This window comes from Macrotis lagotis, chromosome 4 (genome assembly GCF_037893015.1).
Source record: "Macrotis lagotis isolate mMagLag1 chromosome 4, bilby.v1.9.chrom.fasta, whole genome shotgun sequence".
In the NCBI taxonomy this organism is placed as follows: domain Eukaryota; kingdom Metazoa; phylum Chordata; class Mammalia; order Peramelemorphia; family Peramelidae; genus Macrotis; species Macrotis lagotis.
In genome coordinates this window covers 98,412,400-98,431,239 of record NC_133661.1, presented here as the reverse complement: position 1 = coordinate 98,431,239, position 18,840 = coordinate 98,412,400, and the positions used below count along the sequence as shown (strand labels likewise).

Below are 18,840 nucleotides of genomic sequence, written 5' to 3'. Positions count from 1 at the left end.
TTTTTCATCAATTTCCTTGATATTCTTGACTGTTTGTTACTCAGTATGAATTTTTTTACTATTTTTTTTCCTAGCTTGACAAAATTGTTATTTGGTAGTTTGATTGGAATGGTACTGAATAAGTAATTTAACTTGGGAAGAATTGTCATTTTTATTATATTAGCTCAACCTAACCATGATCAATTGAAATTTTTCCAATTGTTTAGATCTGATTTTATTTCTGTGAAAAGTGCTTTGTAATTGTGATCTTATAGTGTCTGGGTTTGTCTTGGGAGGTAGAATCCCAAGTATTTTATGTTGGCTACAGTTCTCTTGCTCTTGGGCTTTATTGTTTCTATATGAAAATGGTGATGATTTATGTGGGTTTATTTAATATCTTGCTACTTTGCTGAATTTGTTAATTGTTTCAAGTAGTTTTTTAGAAGATTTTGTCAGGTTATTTGAGTATACTATCATATCATCTGCAAAGAATGACAGTTTTAATTTGTTTTTCTTCTCTTATTGCTAAAGCTGACTTTTTTTTTTTTTTAGTTTTTGCAAGGCAATGGGGTTAAGTAGCTTGCTCAAGGCCACACAGCTAGGTAATTATTAAGTGTCTGAGTCTGGATTTGAACTCAGGTACTTCTGACTCCAGGGCTGGTGCTCTATCCACTGTGCCACTTAGCCACCCCCTAAAGCTGACATTTCTAATACTATATTGAATAGTATTGATGATAATGGGCATCCTTCTTTCATCTCTTAACTTATGGGAAATGCTCCTGATAATAATTTGGAGTACTTTTTTCATGACTATAGCTTTAATTTCTTCATTTGAGAGTTGCCTATTCATATCTTTTGACCATTTATCAATTGGGCAATGGCTTGTAAGCATATAAATTTGATTCAATTCTCTATTTTATTTATGTGTTACATTTGTATTACATTTGTTGATGGTTTTAGATAGTTACTGCTTATTATTTTAAGGATAAGTTCATTTATTCCTAAATATTCTAGTGTTTTTTAATAGGAACAGATGTATTTTGTTAAAGGCTTTTTCAGCAACTATAGAGATAATTATATGATTTCTGTTGTTTTGTTACTGATAGTGTCAATTATGTTGAGTATTTTCTAATATTGAATCATCCCTGCCTACCTGGTATAAATCCTAACTTATCTTGATGTATTATCCTAGTAATAACTTGCTATAATCTCTTTGCTAGAATTTTACTTATGATTTTTGCATCAATGTTCATTAAAGTACCATAAATCAAAGGTTGATTGAATGATTGCTTGATTGCTTGATTGCTTAAGCTCAAAGCACTATCAATCAAAGTACAAAGGTTGATTGATTGATTGCTTATTGGTTAGCAGCATTGCCTCATAGTCACTAAGTACCCTCCCCCTTCTGTCTCATTAGAAATATACTTCTCAAGAGTCATGAATCTCATCAAAGTATAATCATTTATACCTTAACCCCCCTTTCAAGTATCCTACATGGATACAATCTTCATGAGCCCAAAGCATCATACAAAGTCAGATCATTTCATGAACCATTTGTAACCTTCCCCCCTCCCCCTACCATGCATACTCTCCCACATTGCCCCTCTTTAGCTTCATGACTGTGGTACTCTTAACCAAAGTATGGATTAAGATAAGATCACTTCCTAATATCTTTATGTCCAACCCTTCCTAGTAGGTTCCCATCCTCTGCCCCTTCTGAACCTCAATCCTCTAAGTATCTAGTAAAGTCAAGTCATTTCTGATTGAATTAACTATAGAGTCTCTAAATACTCTAAGTATTGGGATACTCTGACTCTCTTTTTGTTTTGTTTTGCTTTGTTTTGGGGGTTTTTTGCAAGGTAATGGGGTCAAGTAACTTGCCCAAGGTTGCACAGCTAAGTATTAAGTGTCTGAATTCAAATTTGAATTCAGGTCCTCTGATATACCAGGGTCAGGTGCTCTATCCACTGTACCACCTAGCTGACCCAACTGAAAATCTCTTTTAAGAACTTTACAATTGGGGGTGGCTAGGTGGCACAGTGAATAGAGCACCAGCCTTGGAGTCAGGAGTACCTGGGTTCAAATCTGACCTCAGACATTTAATAATTACTTAGCCATGTGGCCTTGGGCAAGCCACTTAACCCCATTGCCTTGAAAAAAATCTTTAAAAAAAGAACTTTACAATTTATTATAAGATATGGGAGAAATTGGCTCAGGACCTCCCGTCATAGAATTCACTCATCAGAGAAAGTGCTAATCTCAATGAGCAAGATAGAATTAAAGTAGGTCAAAGGAAACATGAGACACATAATTTTAGAGTAAATTCCCCAGCTTTTCATGTGGGCTATTTGTCTCAAACATAGTGATGCCATTTTGTTCTTCTTTAATAGCAAGACAAGAGCCAACTGTACCCAAAAACTCTAAATCCAATCTCTCAGTATATTCAACCCTTTAACTATCCTAAGAGAAATACAGTTCTCAAGAGTTACAGGTGTTATATCTTCCCTTGTAGGAATGTTCTTCACTAATATTGGGGTTTTTTCCCACCCTTTTGTTTTACCTTTTTATGGATCTCTTGAGTCTTGTATTTGGAGACTGAATTCTCTGTTCAGCTTTGGTCCTTTTATCAGGAAATTTTGGAAATTCCCTGTTCAGTTTTCGTCTTTTTATCAGGAAATTTTGGAAATTCTCTAATTTGTTAAATATTAATTTTTCCCCTTACAGAATATACTGAATTTTGTAGGCTAGTAAATTTTTGGTTGTAATTCAAGGTCCTTTACCCTTTGAAATATGTATATTCCAGGTCTTCCAGTCCTTCACTGTTGAAGCTGATAAGTCCCTTGTAAGTCTGATTGTATTTCCTTTGTATTTAAATTGCTTCTTTTTTGCTGCTTGCAGTATTTTTTCCTTTATTTGAGAATTCTAGAATTTGATAGTCCTTGGAGTTTTTATCCTGAGGTCTCTTTCTGGAGTAGTTCTGTATATTCTTTCAGTCTTCTTGATCTAGCAGATTTGGATAATTTCCCCTAATAATTTCCTAAAAGATATTTCCCAGGCTCTAATTTTCTAGGCTTTCTGGTAGATCAATAATTTGTAAATTATCATTTCTGCATCTATTTTCTAGGTTGTTTGTTTTTCCTAAAAGGTACTTTACATTTTCTTCAGTTTTCTTCAGCATTTTAATTTTGTTTGATGGAATCTTGTAGTCTCATAGATTTATTTGTTTCTATTTGTAGAATTCTAATTTTTAAGGGTTTATTCTTTTCAGTTAGCCTTTGTGTTTCCTTTTCTAGTAGTAGGTTAATTTTACTTTTTGCTGAGTTGCGTTCCCTTTCCAGTAGGTTGACTTGAGTTTTAGATGAGTTGCATTCCTTTTCCAGGTAGTCAATTTTATTTTTTGAAGAGTTACATTCTTTTACTAGTTGGTTGTTTTATTTTTAAAGGAGTTGATTTCTTTGGTCAGTTTTTCAATTTTCCTGCATTACTTTTATTTCTTTTTTTCAATTGTTTTTCTTTGGTTTTTAAATGGTTTTTAAAGCTCTCCTATGAGGTTTTGGATTTGGTAAAAATTCATAGACTTCTTTGAGACTTCCTATGTAGGTAATTTCTCACTGATTTCTTCTTCTGAGGTGGCATTTTAAAAAACTTTATCTGCATAGTAGCTTTCCATGGTTAGCATTCTTTTTTTTTTTTTAGGTTTTTTTTTTTTGCAAGGCAATGGGATTAAGTGGCTTGCCCAAGGCCACACAGCTAGGCAATTATTAAGTGTCTGAGGCCAGATTTGAACTCAGGGACTCCTGACTCCAGGGCCAGTGCTTTATCCACTTTGCCACCTAGCCACCCCTGTTAGCATTCTTTTACCTTCTTTTGCTCATTTTAATTGTTGAGTTCTGTTCCTGAGTTATAGGGATTATAGGTTCAAGCTTTTTATCCTGGAGCTGGGTTCTGATCTCTGGTTTTTTTGTTGGTTAAGATGTTGCTTATACAGCCCAGATGTTGCCTTTGCAGAGGTTTGTTTCCTCCTTTATGTCCAGACTCTGCCTATGAAGTCTTTTGCTCCAGTGTTCCCAGGGTTCAGACTTTGTTGGGGTTAGGAACCTTCATGCTGGCTTGCTATCTAGCTGCCAGGACCTATGCTGTTGTCATTGTCAGGACCTTAAATACACTGTGATTAAAAGTCTCCCATCAACTTTCCTGCTCTCCTGTGTAATTGTGCTCTACTTCCTCTTTTCCCCCAAAGAGACAGACCTTTACTGAAGATCTTCCACGATGGATGGCCATAATTGAAAACTTGTTTTGATATTTTTTTTTGGTGGAATCTGCAGAGGCTTCACTTAGGTTTGTGCAGGGAAAAACTCCAGGAGCCTGTGAACTTCATGCTGGCCATCTTGGCTCCATCCCCTAAGTCTTTCCTATTGTAGCTTCTAAGATACAGAGACTACAGTAAGATCCTCCATCCAGTGAAATATAATTTTGATTGTTGAAACCTCCAAAAATATGTTGGGGTTTCTTTCTTTTTTTCCAATTTTATTTTTCTAATTACATTATGAAAGTTTTTCAACATTCATCCACTTACATATTTATGTTACATAATTTTCCTTCACCCTTCCTTCCCCCTCAGTGATGAATAGTCTAGTGAACATGGTACATGCAAATTTGTATTTATCATATTTACATATTAGTCATTTTTTATATGAGAAATTAGGACTAAGGGGAAAGAAAGAAAACCATGGTATAGGAAGGAAAAACATAAGAGAACATAAGAAGAAAAACATATAAAGAAAAAACAGAGGAGAAAAATAAACAGATTCTGTGGGTCTTTTGGGTAAGTTTTTTTTTTTTTTTAAACTAGATGTGGATGACTGTTGTCCTAGCTCTCTAAACTGCTGAGAGGAGCTGCATCCATCATGGTTGATCAACTCATAGTGTTAATGTATACAATGCTCTCTTGGTTCTGCCCCCTTCACTCAGCATTAGTTCATGTAATTCTTTCCATGCTTCTCTAGAGTCTGACCATTCATGGTTTCTTATAGTACTCTATAACATTCATATGCTATAACTTATTTAGCCATTTCCCAATTGAAGGGAATCCCCTTCAATTTCCAATTCTTGGCCACTTCTAAAAGAGCTGTTATGAATATTTTGGATCATGTGGGGCTTTTCCCATTTTTTATGATTTCTTCTGTAATTTAGGCCTAGTACTGATATTGCTGGGACAAAGGATGTGATCAGTTTTATTGCTTTTTGGGCATAGTTCAATATTGCTTTTTTTTTTTTTTAGGTTTTTGCAAGGCAAATGGGGTTAAGTGGCTTGCCCAAGGCCACACAGCTAGCTAATTATTAAATGTCTGACATTGGATTTGAACCCAGATACTCCTGACTCCAGGGCTGGTGCTTTATCCACTGCACCACCCAGCTGCCCCCCAATATTGCTTTTAGAATGGTTGAATCAGTTCACAATTCTCCCAACAGTATGTTAATGTCCCAGTCCTCCTACAACTTCTCCAACATTGATCATTTTCCCTTTTTGCCCTCTTAGCCACTCTAATAGGTGTGAGGTGGCACCTCATAGTTGTTTTAATTTGCATTTCTCTAATCAGTAATGATTTGGAGCATTTTTAATATGTGGAGCATATTTTATTTATGATTATATATATATATATGTATACACATATATCTTTAATTTCTTCATTTGAAAGCTGCCTGTTCATATCCTTTGACCATTTATCAATTGGGAAATGTAGTCTTATAAATTTGATTCAATTCTCTCTATATATTTTAGAAATGAGACCTTTATCAGAACTTGAGGTTTCTTTCTTAAGGACTATGCCTTAACCCAAAACACTCCGGCTCTCATTTATTGACCTACAGTAGGTCCCAGACTAAGCCAAGCTTGTTCGCTGTTTAGACCAAAATTTACTCAGAGTAAATTATTTCTCTGTTGTCTAGAAACCATGAGGGTCTTCCCTTCTCAGTTAGCTTTTATTGGAGAGCTATGTAAAAGTGGTCATTCTTTATATTATCTCTTTCTTTCCTATCCATTCTGAATGAGCATTTCCTTAGTCATACTGAAACCTGTTGAGGGCCTTAGCTTAAAAAGGCCAGTTTCCCAGTACATTCAAGTCCATCTCCCATTGTTCTGTTCCTTATCTGGCCACTGGACCAGACATGATCTGGAGAAGAAAGTGAGACTGGTGACTTTATCTAGCCCTCCCTCATTTAAATCCAATTCACTTGCAGATCATGGCATCCCCCTCTGAAGTCATGGTCTTCTTTGAGAATGAAGGACAAACAACAACAGGAGCTACAAACTAAGATACAAGAACTCTATAATGTTGACCAGCAGTACAGACTGGACAATTGGACTTTTCACTTCATGATTTTGATCGTGGAGTTCAATTAAATTTTTCTAATTTTCTATTGAAAATAACAGCAGTTAGGGGGTGGCTAGGTGGTGCAGTGGATAGAGCACCGGCCCTGGAGTCAGGAGGACCTGAGTTCAAATCCAGCCTCAGACACTTACTAATTACTTAGCTGTGTGGCCTTGGGCAAGCCACTTAACCCCATTGCCTTGCAAAAAACCTAAAAAAACAAAAAAAGAAAATAATAGCAGTGGCTAAAACACTGACTCTGGAGTCAGGAGGACCTGGGATCAAATACTGACTCAAATACTTTATACTTACTGGCTGTGTGACCCTGGACAAGTCACTTAACCCAGATTGCTGCACCCCCCCCTGAACCCCTCCCTCCCCCAAAAAAAGAAAAGAAAAGGAGGAAAACTACTGCCACCAAAATATATCAATGGAACTCAGTCAGTTATTGGTGCTACTATATATTATCTTAAAGCCATTGGGCCTCATGGATGGTGGTTGTGCCATCAATTTCATCTGGGAGACCCAGATCCATGGATCGTGCTAACATTAAGGAGAATGAGACCATTACATACCCCAATCAAATGAATGGGTGGAGCGCTCTATTGATTAAGGAAGCTAACTGTATACCACCTTGGCTTAAGACCCACCATCTCTGCTAGTAAAATGCTATATAATTAAAAAGGATAAAACAGTAAGTGGACTGGCTATCATTTTTGCTGATATGAAAATAGCTGCTTCTGTGTGGCTCTTAATGATGGCATCATTGCCCACAAAAATAGGAATATTGTATTGCCAGTACTATTAACTACCCACCTTCCCATTGTATGTTAAGAGGGGAGAAAATAAATCCTATTAAAAATTTGGGCACTGTTTCAAATTGCACATAGACTATCTTATTCCTAAATATTTCTAAAGGAGAGTCTTTTTATTTATGTCATTGACAATCAGACTATTCCATATTATGTTTTTCTTATGAACTTAACCTATAGTGCCATAGCAGCTGGTGTTTTTAAAGGGAGAATTTAGGATGTTGGCTTCTATTCAGCAAGTGCCCTAATTGGATACAAGGGCCCCATTTAGCATGATGCAAAAAAGGCTTTTCTCCCCACATAAAACCCTCTAGGGGAGTTATAATCTCTGTGCAGTTTGTGTGATTGTCTGTGTGTATTTGTCTGTGTGTTTCAGTGTGTATAGCAATAAAGCACATCCCTCATTACCAACCAGTTGACCGAGTGTCTGTTGAGTTGCTTGTTTGATTCTATATGACTGTTAAGAAGAAATTTGAGAGCAGGGTAGCACAAGCACCAAAAAAAAGAGGAAAATCTTTTTCATTGAGAATGTAGTAACCATTTAGAATCCTTATAACAGGGAATGGAACAAATTCTTTATTCTTATTCTATATATATAAAATGATAACTGTCCTAGAATGGTCATCCTGAAATCTCTCTTTTGACTTTGAAAGATTGACCCAGGCTACAAGTGAGTTTAACAGCTCCCTTCAAATTGAAGTAGATTCAATAGCCCAGATGTTCCTACAGAATAACCTGGCTGTAAATTTTATCATTGCCTCACAGGGAGGAGCTTGTATTATGATCAATCATGTTGTTCTTATATACAGTGGTTGTACCCAGTGCACTCCAGGAAAACAGAAAATCAGAAAGTGATGCTACTTGTTTTATCTCTCAGCTCTGATAACCCTCTATCTGGTGCCATGCAGTTCAACCATCCAGAAATGGTAGAAATCAGGGCTGCTAGAATAATAGCAGTAAGATATTCTTTGAATTCTAAGTCTTCTTCCTGCTTTGTAGTCATGAAGAAATTGAAACTGACCTTTACAAAATTCATCAAGCTATAGCAGAAACACAACTACCCACCCTAGGTGACCCCCAGTGAAATCCCTCTTGTAGGGTCCTTTGATTACAGGGAAATGACCTGGTAGCCACTTTTGGCCAATAGACCCTTATTGTCCTCTGTCATATAATACTTTTTAGACTTTGCTTTGGTTGCTGCCTTAAAGTCTGTTCCAGGTCAATCCCAGAGACTTATGTACACTTGACTGATCATGTTAAAAGTCTTAGAGAACTAGCTTATGTACAGTGATCCTTGGAAAGTTGAACCTCCCATGGATCAAAAGGGAGAACCAAACCAACACCACTCTGTATCATCTTTGACAATATATATATATATATATATATATGTATATATATATATATATATATGATTATAGTTGTCTCATTTTTCTGTAAGTCACATTATTTGGGGGAATAATTTATTATTATACCATCAACTTTTTTTGCAGAATTCAAATGGTTGCAACCAATCAAAATCTCTGAAATTTAAAAAGTCCCTAAATCTTAAAATAAAATGGTAAAATTGTTAAATGGAAACTGTAGTTTCCTATAAAAATCCTTGTAAATTTTTCTTCTTTGTCTTTGTGCCAACTGAGGAGTCTCTCGATCTGACCTGTTCTGCAATTACATGTCTTATTAATAAATAGTGTAAAGCTCAGGTTTTATTCTTTAGTTATTATAAAATTACTTTCAACATAGGCCAATATATTTTACCTAATCAGCCAGTTAATTAGAATTTATTGAATGTGCAAACTTACTTAAGATCTTAGATATTGGTAGTTATCTAGGAAACTCTCAATAATATTGCTTGTTGGCCTTTATGTTAATTGATACATCTGTATATCTATCCAGTATGATGAGTATAACTGTTTAAGTAATGATGAGTGTGTTCTGTATGTTTAAAAAGTATTGAATACCAATTTGAGGTTATCAGTTAGAACTTTAATATTTTTAGATGAATAGAAGAAAAATGTTCCTTGGTGCCATGAAATTCAGTACTGCTCTGGAAAATTGATAATTATGATGTAAAATATTGCAATTTAATAACTTACTAAAATTTTAAGAAAGGATATGTATATATATATATATATATATATATATATATATATCTCGCACACACATATATATCAATTATTTTTGCCTGACAGTGGTTTTACCTTTACTATATTAAGTAGAAAATTTTAACAAATGAAATTTTTAGCTTTCCAATTAATTTTTGATATACTATTTTGATATACTAGTTTGACTTAAAATGAATATTAATAATTGGCTAGCATTTTATAACAGCTTCATAGTTATCTATTTTCAGCTTTCTTGATGTTATTATACTACTTTTTTCTTTGTAAAATGAAGTACAAAATAATTTATTGTTTGTTAATATCACATTTCTATTATGCAGCTCAGAATTGTTCTGGATTAAGAACATGTGGACAGTGTTTAGAACAACCTGGATGTGGTTGGTGCAATGATCCTAGTAACACAGGAAAGGGCCACTGCATTGAAGGCTCTTCAAGGGGACCCATGAAGCTTGTTGGGATGTATACCAGTGAAATGACCCTTGACACAAGTCTTTGCCCCAAAGAGAAAAACTATGAATGGTCTTTTATCTATTGTCCAGGTAAGAATGGCCTGAAGAAATTGTTGCAAGTAAATTGATTTTAGTTTGTGCTGAAATGAACAAAGTTTACTTTGTTTGAAATTGATACTGTGAATTTTGCACTAGGAATTTAGGCTGACCATAAGACCCAAATTATTTAATAAAGTTGTTTAGAAATGTTATTGCTTTAATAATTAAATACCAGAGTAGACTTCCAGTAGGAAATATGTAATATTCTTTCCTAGAGATATATGTCTACTTTTTGTTGAAAATGGACCTAGTATGCTTTCCAGTGAAAACAACTTTATAATTGAATTTTATTTTGGACGAACTGATTAGGACCAAGTTTGACTATTATTTCAACTCTCTACTTTTTTATTTTGTTTTACCTAGAATCTTGTATTTGGAAAAGGCTATATGAATTTTCTAGTCTAACTTCTCAGACAATGTGAGAATTTCAAAGCATTCCTAAAAATTAGTCTCCTTTTGAGCACTTATAATGATGGGGACTGATTACCTAACAATGCAAACCATTCCAATTTTGAGTAATTCTCATTACTCAAATATGCTTCCTCATGCTTATCTAAATCTAACCTCCTTATTACTTCATAAATAATCATAGATCATTTCTATTATGTAGTACTAATATGCCTTTCGGAGTTAGATAAAACTGTATGCTCATACATGTTATATAGGTATCATATATACTTACATAACATATATATATATATATGCCAATTCATATATAGGAACATATCTCTATCTCTCACCTTGTTTAGTCATTTCAGTCATGTCTGACTCTCTGTGACTACTTTTTTATAGCAAATATGGAGTGTTTTCTTGTTTCCTTCTTGGAACAATCAGGGTTAAGAGACTTGCCCAAGGTCACATATAGTAACTATGTCAGACCAGTTTTGAACTCATGAAGATGAGTCTTGATTCTAAGCCCCATACTCTATTCACTGTGCCACCTATCAGCTTCCTTTTATTTTTCTATCAGTTTTCATATCTATATATGTATTAACATCTATATATCTCCATTTCTATTATTAATTTATTTTCTTTAATGTATGACAGTCTTTTAGAAATTTGAAGACCATGTTCATTTCTTTCTTGAGTCTTCTTTTTTCAAAGGTAAAAATCTATGGTCATACCAGTTGTTCTTAAGACTTTTAGGGGTGGCTAGGTGGCGTAGTGGATAAAGCACCAGCCCTGGAGTCAGGAGTACCTGGGTTCAAATCCAGTCTCAGACACTTAATAATTACCTAGCTGTGTGGACTTGGGCAATCCACTTAACCCCATTTGCCTTGCAAAAACCTAAAAAAAGAGACTTTTAAACTCATCACCATTCTGGTCACCCTTAAGTAGATGTGTTCCAGTTTCTCAATGTCCCTCAAAAACTGTGTCTCTAAACATTGAATATGATATTCTATATATGGTTTGATTAGTGTGCAATATATTGAAATTATTAATTTAAAAATCATTATATATCTAAAATGGATAATGTCCTATCCTATGTTCTCGAGATACAGAAACAAAAATCAAATAGTCTTCAATCTCAAGTAGCTTACATTCTACTACGGTGGGGAGTGTTACAACAGCTACACAAATAAATGGCCAAAATATAATTTTAGATGACAATAGTTCACTAAGGAAGGGAGGAAGGAAATGCTTCATGGAGGAGGCAATACCTAAAATGTGACCTGGGGGAACAGAAGACTTTTGAGAAGGAGTGTTGACAGAGTTCATTCCAGAAATAAGCCAGTTCAAGAGAATGCACAGAAGCTGGAGATGAAATATATAACTCAGGGAACAACTAATCCTCCACTCTACCTGGAAGGTAGAATGTGTTAAGGGGAATTCTGTGAGATAAATCTGGAAAAAAGTAAGTTGGGGGTGAATTTTTCTTTTAGGAGAGCATGATAACATTCTTCAATTAGGTCTGTACTATAGTTTTAAGAGATTTCAAACTGAATGTCCCATAGACATCCCACATTCAATAAATCTAAAGGAGAACTCATTGTTTTCTCACTGAGCTGCAACCCTCATTTCAAATTTCCTTATCATTGTGTAAGGTACAATAATAACCATGACTTGAAATCTTGTCATCCTCAACTCTCACTTGCCTCACCAATCTAATCCATTGTCAAATCCTCTTTACTCAGTCACTATCCAAGTTGAGGAGCTCATTAACAATTGTTTAGACAAGTGCAATAACCTTCTATTCATCCTTCTTCAACTCTCTCTACTGTGATTCATCTTCTACTCACCTACCAAAGTGATATTTCTAAAACATAGATGTGTCCATGTCATCACTACCTACTCAATAAACTCCAGTGATTACTTGTGACTTTCATTATCAAATATAAAATTCTTTGCCATTTAAAGCTTTTTATAACCTGGATTAATGTTACATTTCCAGTCTTCTTACTTAATAGTTTTCTCCCCCAAATCTCTGATTCAGTTACACTAATTTATTAGCTACTCTTCATATTGAACACTCCATCTCTCATATCTTTACCTTTGTACTGGCTGTTCCCTATACTAGACAAGCTCCTCCTCCTTTTCTTTATCTCTTTGCTTTTCTGGATTACTTCAAGATTTAGCTTAGTGGTTGATAAATGTTTGTGAACTGGCTTAAATCTCCCTTTCCCAATGTCCCCAGTGTGTCTGGCACCATACCCTTGAAGAGTATTAACTATTTTCTTTGGAAGCACTTTGTATTTGTACTTCATTATTAATATGTTGTCTTTCCCGTTATAATGTGAGCCCTTTGAAGTCAGAGGCTATTTTTCCCTTTGTCAGAAAATCTTCAGAATTTTGTACATTGTTTGACTCATAGTAGAAGATTAATAAATACTTGTTAATTTGTCTTGATTTTATCAATTGTTAGCATATTGATTTCTTCTATTCCCTGTTGCCTTTAGGCTAAAATATAAATTCCTATTTGGCATAGAAAACATTTCATTGTCTGATTCCAGACTTTCTTTCCAGACATTCTCCAATAACCTTCCTCATCCATGCAACATTTCTGCCAGACTAGCCTGCTTGGTGTTTCCCAAATGAAATTCCACAATATCCCCTTGTGAATTTGATCAGGCTCATACCTGGAATTTTCCTACTCTGTGCCTTATAAAATTCAACTTTTTTAAAGTTCAAAATGCCCTGAGTTGTTTGTCTTCTCTCCTTCCCCTTAATATTATTTTTTGTATATATTTTGTGTTTACTTCTCTGTGTACAGGTTGTATCCCCAGGAGAATGACAGCTGATTTGTTTCTGTCTTGTAGTATTCAGTATTCAGCATTTAGCATATAGTAGGTAACTTAGGAAATATTTTTTGAATTAAATTTTTAGAATTATCAGTATAAGAGCATGTTTTGTTTTCCTTATCTTTCTACTAGTTTCTTTTGACCTTCTGGAGGTTTGAATAACCATATTTTCTTAGGGTTATGTTTAAGGGAATAGGCTTTGAAAGGCTGTGTTTGAGTAAAGTACATGGAGCTTAAGTATTTGTACTTTGTAATACATACACACACATTTAATGTTCATAAGCATTTTCCCTTTAATTTGATATTTGGAATTGTGTTTTCAAAGAATTTATTAGATAATCTATTTTTTTGAATTATTAATATAAAGTTACTGTTATACCTCCCCTGGAGTCTGGGCTCTTGAAGGCTAAGTCAGTTCATCACTAATTCTGGAAGATATTATCAAGAAGTAAAAGCATCAAGTATAGCATAATTAATGATAGGATGGTTACCATTTCAGTGTAACACTTTGGGGCATAGGATGACCGCCTATCATGTAGGGCTTCACATCTCTCACCTGGAAATATAGAAATCTACATACTCTGAGGTGGCTTTCTCATTGGCAGGAATAATAGAAGAACCATCACCACATAGTTACACTAAAATTTTGTAAGGATTCTTGGGTAGCCTTTTTGTAGGATAATATACTGACCCTACTTACCACCTAAAGTCTTAAACTTCTACTTACAGATACCAATCACTCACAATAATAACACCTTGAGATCTTAACCATAAAAGTTTACTTAGCAATAAAGCAATAAATTATAGGAATATCATAGATATTCATATTAATCAAGTGAATTTTATATAAATAAAATATAATCTAATCTGTATATAAATAGTAGATCACCTTCTCCAATCAATGTATTCAATATCTGTGGAGCAGTGTAATTATATCTAGAAGCCAAACAGAGAAACATATGATGGAAGATTAGCGTCAGTCATTTCTGGTTTTTATCTGGTTTTGTTATTATTGGTCTAATCAGGGAGCATCTATTTCACATCAAGCTATTTTTCTAAATGGCTTTTTTTCCCAATTTTCCATCTGGGGAAATCTTCCCTGCTACTCTTTCTTTCAAAATTGAATTAAATTAATTTATTTAGTTGCATTTTAAGTTCTAGACTGTGTCTTTTCCTCCCTGCCTATTCCACACCAAAAAAAGGCACAATTTCAGATATATGTGTACATATATATATATATGTGTGTGTGTGTGTGTGTGTGTGTGTGTGTGTGTGTGAAACCATGCTATATATATTGTACATATAACATCTTTCTTCATAGGCCCTTTGTAGTTGGTTTGAGAATTTATAATTACCAAAATAAATTTGGTTGTTTGCAATTTGTCTTTAGAAATATTAATGTTGGGTGCAACTAGGTGGTGTAGTAGATAGAGCACCAGCTCAGGAATCAGGAGTACCTGAGTTCAAATGTGGCCTCAGATACTTAATAATTACCTAGCTGTGTGGCCTTGGGCAAGCCACTTATTAACCATATTGCCTTGTAAAAAACAAACAAAAATTTACTGTTAAGATATATAATGACATCTTCTTTTTGCTCATTGACTTTCATTATTTCAAGCAAGTCTTACCATGTTTTTCTAAAATCAACCAATTTATCGTTTCCAACATCACAGTAATATTCCATCACAAACATCCATCAGAACTTTTTTAGCTATGCTACAGCTAATGGTCATCCCTTCAACTTTTGGTTCTTTACCACAACAAAGAGAGCTGGTGTAAATATTTTAGAACAAATAAGTTCTTTTTCCCCTGATCACATGAAAAAACAGACCTAATAATGGTATTACTAGGTCAAAGGGTATACACAGTTTTATAATGCTTTGGACATAATTTTGAATTATCCTCCAAAATGGTTGGATCAGTTTACACTTTCATCAGCAGTATATTAGTGTTCCAGAGACCTAAAAGTAACATTTTAGTAAGGCTGTTTCAACTTAATTATTTAGATTTTATCAATTAATCTATTATATCACTCAGACATTAGTCATTAAATGATTAATACTTTCATACTTCCAAAGTAATTTTGAAAGCAATATTTGTAATTGTTTTTGTTGTTCTCTCTAGCTTGCCAGTGTAATGGACACAGCACCTGCATCAACAATAATGTCTGTGAGCAGTGTAAAAATCTTACTACAGGGAAACAATGTCAGGATTGTATGCCAGGATACTATGGAGATCCAACCAATGGAGGACAATGTACAGGTAAGATTACTTTTTCCCTTCTAGGACAGTTTAATTTTAGCTCAAAGAAGAAATTTTCTCACCAAAAGAAGATACACATTACCACTACTCACTAAATTTACAGGTGGATAATCTTTATTTGCAATTATTTTCTCAATTTCTTCTATAGTTGGACTATAACTACAACTGTACAAATAGTGGTTAAAATCCACACTTTAAAAAAGTATCTCTGTATTAAAAATAAGATTTACTATTTACCTTTTAGTACTGTGGGACATTTTGAAGTTATTAGGAAATTATTTTATGTTTATATTCAAAATAATGTGCAATATTTTGTCAGAACATTTTATTTGAGTCATGTAGAGATTTGGGAGGTTAAAAAAGTTATATTTATTTTCATAGTGAAATGACTCTTAAAATTAGTTATTTATTGTTTTCATTAAACAAGTTCATGTTAGGATTCTAAAAGTTATTTTTCCATCTGGTATAACATTTTTGTGCTCACAACATTTTTTAATTAAGAAAAAGGTAAAAAATATTCTTTTAATGTTTTTGATTATCAACATTCTGGATGCTGGGCAACTGGGTAATAAATTTTCTGCTTATTGTTATATTTATTCTGATTATATGTTTTAAAACAGGAGACAGGATTATTTTGATGTCTTTCTTTTTATATTTGACCTTGGTGCTGCTATTCAGTTAGTTAATATTCAGTTAGTACTGAACAAACTGTACCTAAAATGCAATAAAACATTAATATATATATATATATGATGCATATAATTTCACACATATATATGTGTCTATATTTTACTTATTATACATATTAAATCTCCTGTTTTAAAATATATACATAAAATGGTAAATCATATATAAGATATATATATTAAATAGTAAATGATATATAAATTTGAAGTATATTAAGTTATATGTAAGAACACCTATGAGTAAGAATACAGTTTTATTTTTATAATTATTTCTAACATAAAGTTGTCAGAAACCACAAAATAAATTTTCTGTAAAACACATTATGTAGGAAAATCAGGTAATAATATTATATTACATTTTAGGTTTAGTTTGTTCAGTATTCTTCCATTGATGTGTACATACATTGCTTTCAACTTTCAACTACCATAAATAATACTGTTAGGGATATTTTGGTGTCTTTCTGTACTTGACTTTGATGTTAGTGTCCAGTAGTGGGATCACTGGGATAAGGAAGTTTCATAGTGGATAGAGAATTAGGTCTAGAATCAGTAGGACCTGATTTCAGATCTAGTTTCAATCTTGAGTTATGGGACCCTGGGCAGGTCACTTAACTAGCCTCAGTTTTTTCATCTGTAAAATGAGTTGAAGAAGGAAATGGTGAATTACTCTCATATCTTTGCCAAGAAAACTCATCAAATGGGGCTCAATCAAATATGATAGAAAAGATTGAACAACAACAATTATAACAAAAGTGGGATCATATTGCATAAAAGATATAAACTTTTTATTCATTTTTCTCAAGCAATTCCCCAAATGTCTTTAAGAAAAAAAATGTATTTTGTAGTTTATTCATATTCCTGACTTTTAAAGTCTCACTATTTTTGTCTATTTTAATTTTTTTGCTATTTTTATGTGTGAGGTAATATTTTGATGATTTAATTTTCATTTATTTTGTTTTGAACATGTTTTCATATAAATATGATGCATTTCTCCTATTAAAATTAACCAATACTTATATAATAGAGATTAATTTTAAATCTAATAAATTTGTCAACTTCCTATAGTTTTTGGTTCAACTTTTATCAGAAATGTTTGATTGAAAAGAATTTTCCTATTTTTAAAATTTTCTTGTTATGTCAAAAGCCTGGATATCATTAGAAGACATTACATCATGATCAAATTCTTGAATTGCATTCCTCTCCTCTTATGCCTCGTCAAAGCATTACAGAAAGAAGTATCAGCATATTTCTTTTTCTTTACTCCTACTTTAGACTGTTCCTTTGTGCCATTATTCAGTTCTACTTTATTCCCCATTCCAACTATGTTTTGCAGTCATTTGCAGTCATTGAATGTCCAGGCTTCTTTACTTCCTGTCTCCCTTAATTACCACCCTTATTAAACCTGGGAATTCTACCAGGCATTTTGATGTCCTCTCCCATAGTTTTGCCTTCTAATATCCTTTGTCTTCCACTTAATACCCACTCAACTCCATACAGAGATGATCATAACTGTTCTTGTCTTTGTCACCCATCTGTTTCACCTTCCATGCCCAAGAATTGTGGAAATTGCTCTTTGACTATAGCCTCCTAGCCTTGAAAATCTCCTGTTGCTTCATCCCTCCTAAATCTTTGCATGTTGCCTGCTTTCTCTCCATTCTTCCCTTTTCTCAGGCTATTATTTTTGTTCTGACTTTCTTTTTCTACCTTTACTAGAATTTTATGTTTGAATAGGAAATGTATGCTATCAACTTCATTAAATCTTTTGTTTCCTTATTGATATTCACACCGGACCAAATCTCAGTCTTAATTTTCTTGATCTTCTCTATTTCTGAGTGCTTTTACAGAGTCACAGATTTATAGTGATTGGTTTTGCTATAAATTCATGTTAACACAATAAGGCCCTGAGAGTTATGTAGAAATGTCATTCTTCTTCTTCTTCCTTTGTTAACTATCATATTCTCTATGGAAGCGAATTTTTTTTCTTCAGATTTTCTTTAGCATTTCCTTATGCCTTTGTTTGACCAGAAAACTATATTTACTACTTTACTGAAAACATAGAAACTTTCTATCACTGTCTCCCTTTTCTTCTCTATTTCTCCCCACAAAACAGTGTCTCCTTCTTTATGCTAATCTTTATGCTCATCTCTGCTAAAGTAAATCCTTACACTTGTGTTGTTCTTCCTTTCTTTTATATATCTGCATCTCAATTATCTCCTCTCTTTCTTATCTTCACCTTTTTATCTTTGCCTCCAACAAAATAGCTTCAAATCTCCCCCCCAAGCAATAAAAACAAAATCTTAACCTTCCAATTCCTTCAAGTCATCCTGTTGTTTTCCTCCTTTCATAGTCAAGCTCTTGAACAAATTATCTACACTTGATAGATTTCTTTCTCCCCTAAACACATCTCCTTTATTATTTATTGTCTGTCTTCCAGCTCTGTCCTTTGACTTAAATTCTTCTCTCTAGACTCTACAATCTGGAACTATCATGATCTCTTAAATTTTTTTTAAGTATTTATCTCATCTTTTGAGAAAGTCATTTAATCTCTCTGGGCCCCTTTATCAGTAAAATGAGGATAAAAGCACCTAATTCACAGATTTGTTTGCATATTGAGTGCTTTACAAACTTTAAAGTGATATATTAATGTCAGCTATTATTAATATTAGCTTTTGATACTGACCTCCTAGACACTCTATACATCCTAAACACTCCTCTCCCTTCATTTTCTTCTTTGCTAGGTCACCATCTTCTTTCTATCCTCTAAGTATGAATATCTTCCAAGTTTTTCAAAAGTAATAAACCTTTTAAAAAAGACACAGGCCT

The 18,840-nt window shown here is 33.6% G+C and overlaps 1 protein-coding gene across 2 annotated transcripts in view; it reads left to right on the top strand.

Moving 5' to 3' along the window:
* Window positions 1-18,840, top strand: part of ATRNL1 (attractin like 1) — a 1,271,094-nt gene that overhangs the window by 260,111 nt on the left and 992,143 nt on the right. For both annotated transcript variants that reach the window (XM_074233580.1, XM_074233579.1), the window contains exons 18-19: window positions 9,603-9,821; window positions 15,194-15,331. In XM_074233580.1, coding sequence (XP_074089681.1) covers window positions 9,603-9,821; window positions 15,194-15,331 — 357 coding nt within the window. The remainder of the gene's footprint in view (window positions 1-9,602; window positions 9,822-15,193; window positions 15,332-18,840) is intronic.